The 17,466-nt window shown below is 40.9% G+C and overlaps 1 protein-coding gene across 9 annotated transcripts in view; it reads left to right on the plus strand.

Moving 5' to 3' along the window:
• Window positions 1-17,466, plus strand: part of NFIA (nuclear factor I A) — a 320,673-nt gene that overhangs the window by 94,332 nt on the left and 208,875 nt on the right. For 2 of the 9 annotated variants that reach the window (XM_072419380.1, XM_072419383.1), the window contains exons 1-2: window positions 9,956-10,285; window positions 14,589-15,120. In XM_072419380.1, coding sequence (XP_072275481.1) covers window positions 10,259-10,285; window positions 14,589-15,120 — 559 coding nt within the window. In that variant the 5' untranslated portion in view covers window positions 9,956-10,258. Of the gene's footprint in view, window positions 1-9,954; window positions 10,286-11,065; window positions 11,467-14,588; window positions 15,121-17,466 lie in introns of those variants that run through there. The other 7 variants (XM_072419379.1, XM_072419381.1, XM_072419384.1 and 4 more) reach the window with 6 other exon arrangements.

Below are 17,466 nucleotides of genomic sequence, written 5' to 3' on the forward strand. Positions count from 1 at the left end.
TGCCAGCTTCCCTGCAGCTACTGGCAAATGCAGCCATACATACTGCAACTAGAATGCATTTAGGTGAACCTGTCATAAAGGAAATGAGGTTTCTGCCAAGGCTGACCTTCCAATTTTGTCTGGCTATCACACTAATATTATTAATATTAAGTATAATAAACAGGAGTATTATGGCGCCAACATATTTCTTAGCGCTGTACATTAAAAAAGGGGTTGCAGATAACAGACAAATACAGACAGTGACACAGGAGGAGGAGAGGACCCTGGCCCGAAGAGCTTACAATCTAGGAGGTGGGGGAGTATCACACAATGGGAATTACTTCTCCAACTTCAATATTTTATTTTACAACAATAAAGCATGGATAAAAGTCAGAAATCCCTAAATGCATGGCTGTAAGCAGCCCATGCACCCTCAATAAAGTTGGGTCAGAACTTAATTTTTAGGCCATGACCCCACTAGGGGGATCCCTCCTCACTTCTTGTACTTGGGACAGGCAGAACAGGAAGTCAGGATGAATCTCAACAGGGACAGAATCTAAACATTCACAGGACTTCCTTACTTTTAGGTGTTTATTTATGAGCGTTATATGCATATGTTGCATGTTAACTTTTCATTAGAGGAACTTAACTGAAAAGTGCCTAAAACAAAAAAATCCACTTACCTTTAGTTCCGCAGGGCAGTCCGATCCATCCGGAGGTCTCTTCCATCGGGTCCCGCCTCCTCCCGGCATCCGTCTCCGAGCCGGCGCGCTGGGCACTGCCATCCTCGCCTCTTTTTCCCGGTTCTTCCTATGTCACCCAACACAGGCGCGAGATCGGGTGATGTAGGTTGGAAAAAAAACTTGCCGATCTCACCGCGCATGCGCATATTTTTGTCTTCTCACGAAATAGCTCCATCTGCACATGCCTTCGCAGAAGGAGCACCCAAGAGTCTCCCGTGATGCATGACATCTCGGGAGACTTTACGCTCCCATTCATTCTCAGTCGCCTGGAGAGAATTCGGGGGAGGCGCTGCACCCTTTCTTTTTTTAAAAAAAAGGGTGTTGCACTTTAAAAAAAACCCAAACAGAATTTTTTCTTTACATAAAAGGGTTGCCTACCCCTTTATGTAAAGTGAAATTTCTGAGTTTAGGTACACTTTAAGACGGCCTCATTGAAAATGAATAGGTTGCCAGCACATCCAATAAAACACTGTCATGCGTTGTGGTGCACTGGAGCGTAGGTGCATTGGGGGTGCCATTCACAACGTGTGCTGCATGCTTTATTGCATATTGTGGTAACACAAATTTAAAAGAGTCCGAACTCCTCCACACTATATCCAGCTCTAAAGAAAGTTTTTATATTGGGTTTTAATGAAGTCTGACTTCCTGAAATGTCAAATGCTTGGCTTCTGACGCCACTTCTATTAAGCAGCCAGTGACTTTGTACTGAAGCCATTGGATCAGAGTGACAGAGTCACTTGCACTTTGGCGTTCCTAGATTTTCGAATCACCATTGTGATGTGGCCATGACATGCACCCTAATGTTTTATCTGCATTGTTGCATTATATGTCGGAGAATTGGTGGTGAAAAATCTCATCCTTGGTTGTAATTAGGTGGGGCTGAATGTATATAATGGAATATCCATTGCAATAACACAAAGGATAAGTATATTTATTTTAGTCTTTGTTATTTTCAAATCTCATTGGACTGAACTGAAAAGAACTGAAAATAAGTATTTTGTTCAGGAGTGTTAGCTTTGTGAATTGAGTTTAGGATGAGTTGTTCCCTGTTCTTGGTTTTTGAAATTGGACGGTATGCCTAGAATATTTTCATCCCCAGGGAAGTAACTCTGCACAGCAGGAACAATAGGAAGCCGCCCCTCCCTTGACATCTCTGTTTATCCCTCCCAGGGCACCTTTAGGGTATTGAGAAATGAGAATCTCAGGGTATTGGGCACTTTTGCTTCCCCGTGGCACAGCTCTTGGTGCCTCATTGCCAACCTTGAGCACAGTCCCATAAGGTGTTGTGACTATCCCTATGCAAATACAGGCTTTTCAGAAGTCAGAAATTGCATGAGATGCAGCGATTGGTGGGTAAGCCTGCTGCACACCACCAGTACTACTTGCTAACTAGATATTAAAAGTTTTTTTTAAAGGGGGGTTCTTTGAGTTTTCATTGTAACCCTTGTCCAAAATTAATTTTCATTGACCTTGATTTCATTTATTTTTGCTATATTTTAATTGTTGTGTTTCATATGCAATTGCGTATGTTCTCCATGTAGCGATCACATGCATATTAGGGAACATGAGTGGCCATGTGTTGTGACTGCTGAGATAAGTTCTGCTTGTCTGATGTTTAAATTTAGAGCTGAATGCATAGGGCCCGATCTACTAAACTGTGGAATAGTAAGCATTGTGGTGGTGATGGGGGCTTAATCAGACATCTTGTCTCAGATACCCAATCAGATGCCTGAGATTTCTTTTTTACTCCCCTTGAATTGAATGCACATTCATAAAAAGCAAAAAAGAGTTAACCCCCGCTCTGTACACTTAGGTGTTATCATACTTTGCGACTTTACTTATGCGACTTTGTAATGTTTAAAAATGTTTATTATTTCATAGACAATGTGCAATGTTTATAATATTGTGGGTAACCTTTTGCTATTATTTTTTAAAGAGCTCTAAATATTTAGTAACACAGCAGGAAAGCAATGCATGAAAAGCTGCACTACAGCATTGTTCTATACAGTGCAAAATATGCTGCGTCAGTCATGGTGGCATGCATAGACCTCGTCTCGGTGTTGCATGGGTTACATATAATAGGTAACATTGCATTGTATTCAGTAGCCGTCCTTTACAAAGGGAATATTCCATGGTGCTTGTACTTTAGCAATCGATAGATTCAAATATATAGACTGCCAGCTTGTGCATGCGGTGCTATTTATCATCATGTACATTCCAGGCCGCATCGAGGTGCTGCGCTGCTGTGTGTGTGTGTGCTATACTTCTTATAGCTCCATACATTAGAGACTTTTAGCAGCAGCCAAAACACCCCCCCCCCCCCTTACCAAGGGGTAATTAGGAGCCAGCCTCTCTGATCTTTACATTCTTCCACTTGCAGTTATAAATCACGCATTAATCATTGCATCTCCTGAAACGCTTTTTGCACTTTGCATTTAAGAGGGTTACAGGGTGTCATTTAGATGGGGCAACCGAGACCATAACTTTCCTTGGAGAACCTTTCAAGAGTGAATTATCTCCGCCTTGCAATCACAACATCTTTTCATAGGCCGCATATTGTGACAGCTGCATAACTTTCCCTCCTGCACTGGCACCCTACCCCCTTTTTCCCTTTAATAACTCTTTCCTTTTATTTTTCATTTTTTTTGTTTATTTTGCAAAAACTTCACATCTGACTGAAAGCCCCAGAAAGAAAATACTGCAGTCCTGAAAAATTTACTTTTTTTTCCTTCCGCGCAGCAAGTTAGCGGTATTTGCAAAATGTTGTGTTATTGTAGCTGCCCCCTCTGCCCCCCACTCAATTGGCCGCAAGTTATTTTCGAGCATGAGGTGTACTTAGGACACCCCCGTGACCTGCTCTCTCATATAATTCTATCTATATATGTGGAAGTAGTTAGCATATAGTGGATAGTAAATGCAATACCGGGCAGGGAGCCAGGAGAAGCCCGGGAAGGAGTTATTTCCAGCGGGCATTCGAGGCAAAGCCTCCCCAGGACCCCTCCTGACTGATCTGCCTTCATATTTCCACTTTAACAGCTCAATAAAAAGCTATAGTGTAGTTTTTTTTTTATTTTGCTTCAAATTGATTTTCTGCTTTTTGTATTGTATTTTCTATAAGGCCTTTCTAGATAAAACATTCCTACTCTTAAGTACAGTAACACTTATCAGCCAATCAGAATTCATCTTGCACAGATTTTAGCAGGGTGGATTCTACATCTTTCATTACCAGTTTTTGGACCGTATCCTCAATTTATTTAAAAAACAATGATGGTGATGCCGAAACAGGAAATGTTAAGAAATAACACTGGGTAATTTTTTGGAGAAAAAAATTGTTTTGATATATTATATTTAATTATCCTATTCTGGGTGACACTGAGCTCACATAACATTTGCATTTATAAGCAATTCCAAAATATTTGGAAGGCGTAACTTTTGAGCAATGATCGCCAATCTAGCAAAAAAAACCCAGGACAAAGGAAAGGCATATTTACATGCAGCAGCGGCTTACCAGTCCTGGATCAGTTCATGCATTTGGATTTTTAAATGCGCCTGTGTTCACACAGACAGTGCTAAAACTAGTTGTAATAAAAGTTAACTGATGGTCCCAAAAACGCAAACCCTCCAAGAAACTTTAATAAGCAAGTTAAACAAGACCAGGGAAAAAATGAGCTAACCTCTTTTGAGTCTTTATAAATAAACTAAGTGGCTACGGGGAAAAAACAGTTTGTAGGCCGAAACTTGGCTGGCAAAGGTGTAAGCTTTTGTGGCTTGTAGCCTTTCACTTTCCTTTTATTCCTCTTTTTTTTATAATATTGCTGTATTTACTTAAACTTTCCACTGTTTCAAAGTTCTGTTTGTGTCCTGAGGAGTTTGGGAGAGAGAAAAAAAAGTAAAATGGAGCAGAGAGAGGGGGAGAGAGAGGGAGAGCAAGCTGCTGAACTGTGCGGCCTAGAGGGCGCAGAGAAGCCTGCCTCAGCCTCACGGCTTGACAAAGGGCGCCAAAACCTCCCCTCACATCATATGGCAAACCACAAGAAGTCTGAGGGGAATGGGGCTGCTGCTGTAAAGGGAGAGACATGGAGGGGGTAGACATTTTACTGTACAAGAAAGCAAATTCCATCACCCTGCTAAAGATTTCTCCACAAAGATGTCAACTTTCACCTGAGAACTCAGCCAAACAAAGTCACTGATTGGTGAAACCGCTGCGGGGTGTGAAAAAAAAGCAAAAAGAAGTCTGAATATTATTACACAGTATTTATATAGCACCCACATATTATGCAGCGCTGTACAAGGTCCATAGTCATGTCACTAGCTGTCCCTCAAAGGAGCTCACAATCTAATGTCCCTACCATAGTCATTTGTCTTTAATACAGTCTAAGGTCAATTTTGGGGGGAAGCCAATTAACCTAACTGCATGTTTTTGGACGTATACCATTTATTAATATTACGGTAATATTGTGAATGGTAATAACGCTGCTTGTGAGGCTTTGTTTACGTAGGCCCGCTTCAGGTCTGCAGTGACCAGACTACAACTGTAGTATAAACAGGACTATTTTCGGTGGCCTAGGCTCCTTTTCATTGATTTGTTCATCTCTATTTTTATGTTTTGCTGCTATTTTGCTATAAATATTATATTATCATTCTCCTAAATATTACACTGGTGGCTGATATTAGTGAGGTGACCTGACAAAATGGGACTACAGTGGACAGGTTGCCTTGGTTGCTATGGACAACCGGGCCTTGTTTATGCCATTTCCTGTGCTTGGATCTGTGCTATTTAACCTCAGTGGATACTGACAGGGATTAATAATAGATGTTATTTTTATAGAATTCTAATTATTGTAATATTGTTCCACTAAATTTTACACCGGTGACTGATATTAGTGAGGTGACATGACAGACATGAGCTGTGGTTGAAAGGTTGGCTTGGTTGCTAATAACAACAGGACCAATGGCAGTTGCTTTGAATTGATCTGTGCTATTTAATCCAAGGAGTAATATATAATTACTGTTATTTTTATATAATTATAATTAATATATTACAACGCAGACTGATCTGGTGCTTGACATGGGGTGATATGACAGTAAGGGACTGCTGGCTATGGACAACTGTGCCATGTTTATGCCAGTTGCTACCCAATAATTAAAGTGAAGGCGTTATTATTATATTGCAAGTAATATAATCTTAATATATATTATTGTGGCAGTGAAAGACTTTCATACATTTATCCTATTATAATGGAATTTAAGGGCATCATATATGAGGAGGGGGCACAATAACGAGCCAGAACCTTGCCAAAGCATGACTTGCGATAACTGAGTATTTATTATACTTTATTATTTATTTTATTATACTATTAATCCTTCACCCATCTTCTGAAGCCCATAGTCATGTCACTTATTGTTTCCCAGAGGTGTTCACAATTCTCTTCTATAGACTAATATAGGCCAAGGCCCGTTTTGAGGGGAAGGCCATTGAAAGTGAAACTTTCTCCCCCAAAAAATACTACTTACTGGTGAAAAGCCCTCGTTCCCTACGCAAACCAAGCCCAGGGAGTCTCGCACCGCCTCGACTTCTTTCTTCTTTCTGGTGTAGACAGTACATTGCGGACGCGGCCATCTTCTTCTCAAGTCACCCAAAGATGCACTACGCAAGCATGAAATCGGGAGACTGGTGTTCCTGAAAATGTAAATAAAAAGTGCCGCTTTCACTGGACACTTTTTTTAAGGAATGGTCCTTATGACGCATGCTGAATCTCAGGCATGCGTAGAAGGAGTCGCCCACAGCCTCCTGGGATACGTGGCGTATGTATCACAGGAGGATGCTGGTTTCCCCTGCGGTTTTTACTGCTGTGACGGTGAAGATGTAAAGGGTCCTCACTAAAGATGTTAAAAAAACAATTTACAAAAAAACACGTATTTACATTATATAAAAGGGTTAGCCACACTTTTGTATAATGTCAAAAAATGTGGTGGTCCGCTTTAACCTTCCAGAATGCCTTGGTGAAAAACCAGACACGGAGAATATAAAAACTCCATGAAGATCTAGCTGTAGTGCCACTAGGCCGGAGTACTTACCACCGAGACATCATGTCGCCCACAATGGATATGGGATAGGGTTGTGCAGAATACTGAGAAATTCTAAAGATTGCCAGGCATCTCTATTTAATAATATCACTATACCTACAGAGAGAGAGAAATCTGTAATGTATTTATATGATATATATAGTATGTTGTATAAAATGATTGCTATATTTATATATATGTTTGTGTTGTACATTTGATATTTTTTATACCTAATATATCTGTAAATGAATATTCTAACCACACATTATTATCATTCATATCATCTTTATGAAGCAATATTGATAAAGGTTGTGGAAATCGTATAACGGTCCATTTTCCTTTCTGTATTTTAGTAAATCCGTTAAAATAATTTGTTCACGATTACGTTGGTACATTTTAGTAATAGTGGAAGAATTGATAGCTTTTTTATTCTTCTAAATACGAGACCTATCGATCTATTTTTCTATCGTCTGTCAATCCTTAGACTTTTCGTGGGAATCTCAAGATGGTGGCTAAACAAGCCGCTTTCGCCACCCGCTGCTTTTCCGAGCGGTTAACCTCTGGGCAGCGTTGAGCCGGCGCTGTTTATAAGACTCGGCATACACTTTAGACAGTAATTTGTGTGATAACTTTTTTTTTTTTCTGTGGCTTGGACAAAAGTCAGAACGAAAGCCAAAATCTTGTATCTAGGAAACAGGAGGAGGCTTGTAGTGAAAGGGGGGGTGTCCTGGCCAAACGCAGGAATTATTTTGTGGCCTCCCCGCACCTCGACTGGATTTCCTGAATATACTAATAGTTAAACAGATGGGGTTTAATGAGTAGAACGAGAGAGAGAGAGGATAAAAAAATTCCCCACAAATTGGACGGGGTCGGGGAGTTACAGCACAGGGAGGACGCGGTGCCAAAATATGGCGTACAGTAATTACAGTTTACACAACTTCAAACTTTCTCCTCTCGCTTTTTTTTTTCTGGTTTCAATATTGTGGTGTAAATAGATAAAAGCTACAGCAGATATCTGGTGATACAGGAAGTCTGTGCTAGATTATGGAGTTAACGTCAGGACATAAACAGAATTTTTTTATTTTGCAGCATCTAAGGCAGCCTGGGGCAGTTAGCTGCTTTGTCTGCTGTGGCACTACAAATCTCAGCACACCCTGCCAGCTAATTAACTCTCTTACAGGGTAAATTACCAGGGGAATGGTGAATCCTGGGCCAACAACATCGAACCAGGATATCCAATCGCATTACAATTTTCTTTTTTAATGTTCCACTTAACGTGATTCAGTTTGCTGAACTGGAAAAATTCTGTTTAGTCAATTATTCCCATTATTTGGATTTTGAAGGATTTTACGTGACTACGGGGAAGTGTTAACTAGAAAGTGTGGTCGTTTGCCTGATCAGCAAAGTTACGTTCGCCTGTAATATTCAATCAAGTTATGCTGAAATAAAAAAGTTTGCAGGGCTTGCGTTAAAGTTACGCCGGCCTATCAAATGCGTCCGCATAGGATATTAGGTCACAATGTGGGGTTCAATATTACGCTGTTTGTATTTATCTATTTTTAAAAAAGATATATAAATCATAAAAGAATTCTACGCTAATCCGAACTCCATCCAGGTGATTTTGCTGAGTGTTGCGGCAAATCTGCCCACTTGGGATGAATAGTTCTCGCATGGAAAGCGAAGAAATGAACATAAACAGCAACAACATTCACAGGGTCCGACATTTTGTTTCCTCATAGTGCTTGAATATTGTTAATTTGAGTGTAATCTACTGATCACATGCCAACTGCAATATACACAATGTATCAGTTGTGTGTCATCTAGTCCAAGAGTCCGCTCACACAAAGACGCCATCATTTTCTGACCAGAGGTCGGTATGGTCATTTGAGTGATGGGGCCAAAATAGAAATGCCATAGACAGAATGTTCTGCATAAAGCATTTTAATGCCCACCCATCAAAAAGGCCAGAAGGCCCCTCTGGACAATTACATCTAACAATTTATTTGCTAAATCTTTACCATAATGCCCCTCTGGTCCGTTATATTCTATATAGAGCAATTTATGTGCCAACCCATTATCATTTTGCCCCTCTGGCCTATTGTATATAACAATTTTTTGCCAACCCGTTACTATTTTACCCTTCTGGTCCATTATATATAGCTATCTATGTACCAACCCATTTTATTCAGTCCCTCTGGCCCATTATATCCTTTATATAGTAAATAATCCCTTAACCCAATATTCTGGCCCATTATATAAAACAATTTCTATGCCAACACTATACCATTCTGCCCTTTCTGACCCATTATATATAGCTATCTATGTACCAACCCATTTTATTCAGTCCCTCTGGCCCAATTATAAATATCAATTTCTATGCCGACCCATTACCATTTTGCCCCTCTATATAGAGCAATACATGTGCAAACTGATTTATATTCTGCACCTTTGGCCCGTTATATATAACAATTTCTATGCCAACCCATTACCATTCTGCCTGTCTGGTCCTTTATATAAAGCAATTTTTTATGCCAACCCGCTACCATTCTCCTTCTCCAAAGCCGCCATCAGCATTGTCCAACCGGGGTCCCCAAGGGCCACATACAACCCAGACTTTTTCTCTATACATAGAACCAGACTCCAATCTTACGCCAGATCTTTACGGTCTGTTAGACAAATCCTTGCAATTTCTGGGGAGTTAGAACCCAAGTTCTAGGGGCCAAATCATTCAACTTATCGAATTCCGCCACCCCTACCCCGCATCTCATCAACCTTCACCCTCCTTTTTTTTTAGGGGGGTCCCCAACTTATGAAATCAGTCAGTGAAAAAGACGACCCCCAACCTTTCACCCCGGCCCATCTCAGCATTCAGAGCCCCCTGTAAAAAATATTTATTAGGAAAACAGCCATGCTGGCCTTGGAATGAGAAGGATTGTAGTGCTGTGCAGAGGGAGGGGATGAGTGCAGGACACACTTTAACTCTTGCAGTGCCCATGCTGCAGCCAGGGAAGGGTTAAGGTCTCCGCTCGCGCCCATCGCAGCTATCGATCGTCTGTGCTGCGCGATCCGGGAGCGCTGCGATCGGCGGAGGAGAAGAAGAGAGGAGGGGAGGGGGGTGGCAGGGTAGGGGGGGTGTGTGTGGGGGTTGGGTGCCTGCTGAGAGCTGCAGTATCCGGAAAGTTATTCAGCCAGCTCCCAGCCTCGGACTGGACCAGGGCACAGCACTGCCTGCACCAGCCTGCCGCAGGGGGGTGTCCCCGGGGCGGGGGGGCCGCTGTGTCTGCGGGTGAAAGTTCAGCTCATGGAGCGCCGGGGCTGCAGTTTGCAGAGTTGGAAATGTGAAAGCGATCAGAAGGAGGAGAAGAAGGAGCAGCAGCAGCCGTGATCCCTACCTCTCCCTCCGCCCGTGTCTGCTGCCTCTACCCCCCCCCCAACCCAAAACCTCCACTTACCCTCAGCACATCGGCACCATGTACTCCCCTCTGTGTCTCACCCAGGTAAGTGGCCGCATTGCCCAGCCAGGGGATGGCACACACGTGCCCGCAGTGTGCCAGGATCAGGGGGGGGTGGGGAGTCCTAGCATTGCCAGGCTCGGGGCCACTTCATTGGCACTGCTGCTGACACTTCGGAGTGAAGTTGTCATGTGGATGAGAAAAAAGTGTCACTGCCTGGGGGGGATCAGAATTCTTTCTAACATTGTGCAGCACTGCCAGTTTTGTTTTTGCAAGTTGCAACAATATCTGCCTCTCCTTTCTTGCAACAGTGCCATTGCCATTAGCAACAGCACCATGCCACACTCTCACTAGCAACAGCAGGCTGGATTTTCCTTGCAAGTGTCAAGTTCATTGGCAACATTGCCTGTCTTTTTTTTTTGTACTTGCAACAGTGGGTTGGATCACTTACAACATTTTTTTTTTGCACGTGTCAGTCTTACTTGCAGCTGTGACTTTTTTTTCTGGTTTGAATCACTTGCAACATTGTATTTTTCTGCAACACTGTCTGGTTTATTTTTGGGGTCATGGTACAGGTCACCTATAGGGTGCCATATAGATCTGGCTTGCAGCATGGTGTGCATGTGCGCAGGAGTTGATGTTTGACTTAGTTATTGCGTTCGCAGGGCTGCGCTTTGTGGACGTTTGTGATTGCGTCTGCATGTCACTCGGTTAGGACAGAGGCGCTGAGCACAGCAAGGGGTTAATAGGAAAGGCAGTGCAGTCTGCATTGAGTCCGCTCATTGCCTGCATGACACAGTAACTTGGAGCAGTGTAGTTTTTGTGGTGTGTGAGGATGGATGGTGGTTCATTGTTGTAGAGGCATGCGGGCTGTAGTGATCGGTGTAGAATAGCTGGATGGTTGCATGGTGCATTGGCTGCATTGCTGGCTAGGTTAGCTGTTGGCTGCGTTCATGCTGCTGATTTGCAGCGCCCGTGTGTCAGCGATCCCCCCAGCACAATGTATGAAATGATTTCCTCGCTCAGTGAGTGTGTGTGAGTGTGTGTCAGTCATTCAGTGTGTGTGTAGGGGCCGTCCTGGCCGCACTGCTGTGTCTATGTTCCCGGGGCCAGTACAGAGCCGTCTCTCTCCCCCTCTAGTCGCTGACTACCACCCAAGGGGGATGACATCCACGTGCAACTTTTTCTACCAAGCAGACCTCACCTTGTGCGGAGCAAGACCTGTGGTAGTGTCTTCTCTACTTCAGGCGGGTGTTGGGGGTTGGTGTTGGTGGTGGTGGGGGCCTCATGGCACTTGGCATTGGGCACAGGCGGAAGGTGGAAGTGGCTTTGGCTGAGCGACCCTTCCTGGATCAACACACCACCGGTCACCTCCACCTGGCCAGCGCCAAGTGCCTAGGCACTTCTCTCTACGTCTCTCCGTCTTCTTTGCATTCTTTGGGATCCGTTGCCCTATCACTCCTCAGGCATAGTCGTAGCCTTTGGCTTGAGGGGTGTGTGACAAATTATTTCGCCAACCTGTAATTAAAAAAAAAACAAAATGAAATAGCACTTTGCAAACTATCAAACCTACAGTAGGTGATAACATTGCCGGTCATACCGTATTGTATTATTTTTTTTTTTGATCATTTTTGCAAGACATGTTACCGGATTACATTTTTCTTTCTTTTTTACCTTCGGACGCATTTTACAACGTATTGTCATGTAATGTTTTGCTTTAGGCCCAACCGACGTGTTCACAAAAAAAAACAAACACATGGTCATATACTAACTGGGCAATGTGGCATTTATTTATTATTTTTTTTAATTTTCCCAAAAAATGCAAAAGATAAGGAGCAGACTTGAGTACACAATGCGTTTTTATTTGAATTTTTGTTTTTTCAAGATGTAATATTATACTTACTGTAATTTGTCATTTTTAACCTTTTTGCGTTAAACAGAACTCGGGGGGGTCAGGCAACCTAAATGTGGCATTTTTTTTAAGTGTGTTGATTTATATGTATTGTACAGAACCTGAAATGTTGACCTTATATAACCTTTTTATTTTATGTGAACGTTGATATGCTGTTTGCGTTTTATTTTTATCACAGTTGTGATTATTTAGTGCGATGGTTACAAAGTCTCGGTATAAAATGATTACCGGGAATCGGCAGATAGCTTGACAAAAATTCCAGAATGAAATAAAAGTTCCTTGTTGTAGGATTTTTAAGTCCTTTTTGAAAATTTTGCTTAGGGTCTTAGTTTTTCTCTTATGTGCTATGGCACCGGCTGGGTTAATTCTGAGATTTCTCTCGGTATGGCTAAAGGATGCAAAAACCTTTTCAGACCCCAAACTTCTCACCGTACGACTTGCAAGACCCGGCTTAGAAAAAGTACAGCTGTCCCTTTTTAATGATCAATTGGGCTTTTTTTTCCTTCGAGCGCAGGTCAAAAATAAAGTACGATGGCGTTTTGCTGTCGCTTATGTTTCGGCATTTTGTTGTAAACTAGATATTCTGAATTAAAAATGCGAGAGCTTGGGGGTGGTGGAGATGGTGGGGGCTCTTTTTTAGTGCCTTCAGGATTCCATGGGCCTTGCCATGTTCACTGAACTTATCTTGAAGTCTGCTTTAGTGCTGTATGAAAAGTTTCACGTCGAGAGAGTGAAAGTTTACCGAGCAATTGTAATATGCAAAACTTCTGTTTAGGTCGTGGGAGTTGGTGTTCAACCTTGTGAATTGTTGTGATTTTGCAGATATTTTTAAATGCTGCTTGAAACCGAGCTTGTACTGTAGTCTAGCCATGGCTCCTGAATAATTAATGTTCGGGATAAAACCTACACTTTTCTTTTTTCTAAGCCACTTGTAAATATAAAACGTGCTTCCTTTTATACACTGACAAAGCTGGCACCATCAGTGAACAGCAAGGCCCATTATCAGAACACACAATGAGAATTGCTTGAGAGTATCATTTTTTTATTATTATTGCTAATTATTATAATTCTTTTTTTTGTGGACCAGAACCCCATTTACTATAAAAAATAATACAAAAAAATCTATTTAGTTCTGTTACATTTTGCATTTGTTATTGATAGCTTTAACTTTTTATTTTTTATTTAATTTTTGGATTATTTTTTAAATGTATTTTTTGATATATTTGTGTTCCTATTGACCTGCACACAATAGCTTTGAAACTTGCCATATTTTTTTTTCTTACTTAAACACCAGAATTCTGACACCTAACAAATGCTTAAACTTTTCCACCCGCCCCAGGGTTATAAACTGTTGAAGAAATGTCACACGTTCTGCAAACTTTTTTTAAATTTAATGCAGCCAAACTTGAAGGTCTACAATCTTGTGCAACCTTTGCTTTAAAGGCATATTATAAAAGGTTAAAAATGCAAAGAAGAATCATGGCTGTGGGTTCTTAAAGTGATAATGCCCAGGAAAATAAAAAAGCTTTATAGATTGCAAGCGTCTAAATATTATGGCCTCAATGTATTGCTTTGACCTTATTCCTTGCGATCTGAGTGATTCAGTTTTTAATAGTAATGTATTACTGGTATGCATTGTTGTAGGCCCTATAATTCATATTTAGTCAAATCTTTTTTTTTTAAATTGCATAGAAGTATTTTTCTTCTGGATTTTTTTAATGATATGGTTTACCTTATTAACATTGCAAATTCAATATTTTAGGTCCAATTTTTTTTACTTTGATTATGTTTAGGAAGAAGGGCCCATCCCAAACTTATTTAGAGGTATTTCAGGCTTGTAGACTTTGCTTCCTTTTCATTTTTTTTTTTTGTTCTCTACTCCTAATATTTAATTGTAAAATAAATAAAGCGGCCATTTAATAACGCAGCCTTGCATTTCAGGCCAAGCTGTACAAGTATACAGAGACACGTGTCTTCCCAAGCTCTGTTTATAGACAAAAAAAAAAGTTAGCAAAGCAAAAAATTAAACTTGTGCTGCCCTGTCTATTTGTGGGTGTAAACTCCTCTTTCCTCCCCTATACTGTGCCTGCGATTCTACTTTTAAATATTGATGTTCATGCATTTGCTGGGGTGAAAAGGAAGTGCTGGGTCTTTGTGTACATTTAACAAAAGGAACGGACGTGTATAAAAACCCGACGCCTGCTTGTCACCACTTAGCTGGCCCCTAAGTCCTGAAATCACCTTTTTTCTTTTTTTTATTGTCGCACGGAAAATGGGCCCAAAAGTGACATTTTTGCAGGGAATACTTCCTCTGATTTGGGGTTCTCTGTAATTTTAGTACATAAATATTAGCCGGTGTTTGTCGAAGTTTTTTCCTGGGTGTTTTGTTTTTAAACTTTATGGTTTTCATATCAATATTTTTTTTCTGATTTCCAGGATGAATTCCATCCCTTTATCGAAGCACTTCTGCCTCACGTCCGCGCTTTCGCCTACACATGGTTCAACCTGCAAGCCCGAAAACGTAAATACTTCAAGAAGCACGAAAAGCGCATGTCGAAAGAGGAAGAAAGGGCAGTGAAGGATGAGCTTCTGAGCGAAAAACCAGAAGTCAAACAGAAATGGGCATCCCGTCTCCTGGCAAAGTTGAGGAAAGATATCAGGCCGGAATATCGAGAGGATTTTGTACTCACCGTGACCGGTAAAAAACCTGCGTGTTGCGTTCTGTCTAACCCCGACCAGAAGGGAAAAATGAGAAGAATTGACTGCCTGCGCCAGGCGGACAAGGTCTGGAGACTGGACCTTGTGATGGTGATTTTATTTAAAGGAATCCCTCTCGAAAGTACTGATGGGGAGCGCCTTGTTAAATCTCCGCAGTGTTCTAACCCCGGGCTTTGTGTTCAGCCCCATCACATAGGAGTTTCTGTGAAGGAACTTGATTTGTATTTGGCATACTTTGTACACTCAGCAGGTAAGTGATGTTTTTTTCTTGTTGAACTTTCAGATTATGTTTTTTTTTTTTTATGTTTCGGTTCCAGTTTTTTTTTTTCGGCAACAGGAAACTTTTAAGGTTGGCCTAATTATGAGATACTTGTCAAGAGATTTTGGCGCCAGAAATTTGACGCCCTCTTCTTATTTAATCTTTTGTGTTTGCATAACTTGGAAAGTAAAAGTGACACTTGGGGTTATAAAAAAAAAAAACAGACCTGCGTTCAAAAATGGGACAGAAATTGTATCAGTCGGGCTGAATGCTATCAGGACGTGGTGGTCTGGATGGCTCACTTTCTCCTAAGAAAGCTGAACTCTTGCTCCCTCCAAAGCTGGGCCACTTGACCAGTGCCGTGGCAGTGATCATGGGGGCCACAGCTTAGACAGAACTGACCTATCAGTAGTCTTATCCAAACATATATCCTTCCAATCAAGGTAGAGCTTGGCCATGGCATAGCTTTGGTCATATGACCGGCCTCTGGAGGGAGCCCGGACATTGTTTCTACCTGATTGGTGAAACAGCTCATGAGTGATAGGTCAGCCATATTGAAATGTTTGCCGTAACAGCGAACCTAATTTTTGTTTCAAGCATTCAGATGGGTTAAAAAAGTATTCAGTTTGGCCAAACCCGATAAGGACTTTGAACACGAGTTCGCTACTTGCTTCTTTGCCACCTGTTCGCTCCATGGTCCCATAAATGCAAATACAACTCCAACGATGGGTTCCTCTTGCCAAAAAATATATATTTTAGTCAGCCACCTAGTCTCCTAAGTAATTACGACCTAATGAGAAAACGTAAGAGCGCCATCATCCGCAACCCATGACGCAGTTGTAGTTTATAAATCAATGCAAGTTATGCTTGAGGTGCTTAACAGCTGCAGTTTCAAACTATTGCAAAAAAAAAAAAAAATAAAAATAACGAAAAAAAAATATATTCCAGGTGACTTTTGTATTTTTCCCGTCCTTCATTTACATTATTCTGCAACCTGCGCAAATGTTGTCCTGTTTGCTAATTTGTCGACAACGCTGTTGCTTCATTGTTGGCTTGTGTGATCGGCCTGTGGAACAGGAGACATTTCAGGACAGACTTGTGTAAACAAAAAGTTTGGACTGCGCTATTATATATATATATATTTCCTGCAACGTAGGAAAATCCGCTGGTATTTTGCAAGCTTAATCCACTGTTAAGTGTAATGTAATTAATCATAATTCTAATGCAGGGGCAAAGCACGTACGTAGCCGCCCCAGATTTTAATAAATATAGCGGAAAGCTCAGCTTATTTTATTGGAGTTTGGAAGCTGAGTTGGTTGGTTTGGTATGTAGGCCACAGCCTTTGTCAGAGTAGGTTGGATGATTAAACAATGATGTTATTTGCCTGTATTACATGGTACTTGATCCATTCAATGCCCCGGCTTCATAAAGTCCTAATACCGGCCAGTAACCATCACCTGTCATGTGTCAGTTTCTTTTAACTGCTCGCATACCAGTGCACAATGCTGACGAGCTTTCCAATGGCTATATTGCATTTGGGTTCACTGAAATAAGTGCAGAGCGGGTCATTTATATATCTGTATTAGCAAAATAATATCTTTACCATTTTTATGTTGAATATTTTATATCCAAAAGATAAATCTACAAGTTTACTATGAAACGGGCCTGTATAGGTGCCGCGGCTTTTGGCATAGGATTCAGATATTACTAAAATAATGCTTTATATATATCTATATAAAGATTACTTGTAGATTGTAAGCTGTTCTGGGCAGGGTCCTCTTCTCCTCCAGTGTCATTGTCTCTATCTGTCTGTCATTTGCAACCCCTATTTATTGTACAGCGCTGCGTAATATGTTGGTGCTAAATAAATACTTTTAATATTATTAATAATAATCTATAAAGTTTTGCCAAATTACTTTTTGAAAAAATGCATAAACATGTCAGTTATTATCCATATTGACGTTTGTTTTTAAATCAATAATAATACTAAAATATTATTTTTATTGGCATTTTTCGACCCGTTGGGTTTTGCTGCAAGTGGTCACACTTTAAGTTCAATACCTCCTTTATTCTTTTTTTTTAATATGAGCCAGTAATAATTGTCTTTATTATTCGGCTTATATAAATAAAGCATTTGAGCTGGATGAATAAACATCCTTCTGCTGATAGTGAATATTTAAAAGGTGTTACAGTTTGGCACACTTTAACCAACCATTTAAAGTAAACTTCAGGACACAGATCAGGATTACAAGCACGACTACTAATTAGGAACTGCTATCTGCTTAAACAAGGACAGATGTAAAACTTCCACGCTCTGAAATTTATTGCATTTATGTT

Source organism: Pyxicephalus adspersus, chromosome 8 (assembly GCF_032062135.1).
Source record: "Pyxicephalus adspersus chromosome 8, UCB_Pads_2.0, whole genome shotgun sequence".
Taxonomy (NCBI): Eukaryota; Metazoa; Chordata; class Amphibia; order Anura; family Pyxicephalidae; genus Pyxicephalus; species Pyxicephalus adspersus.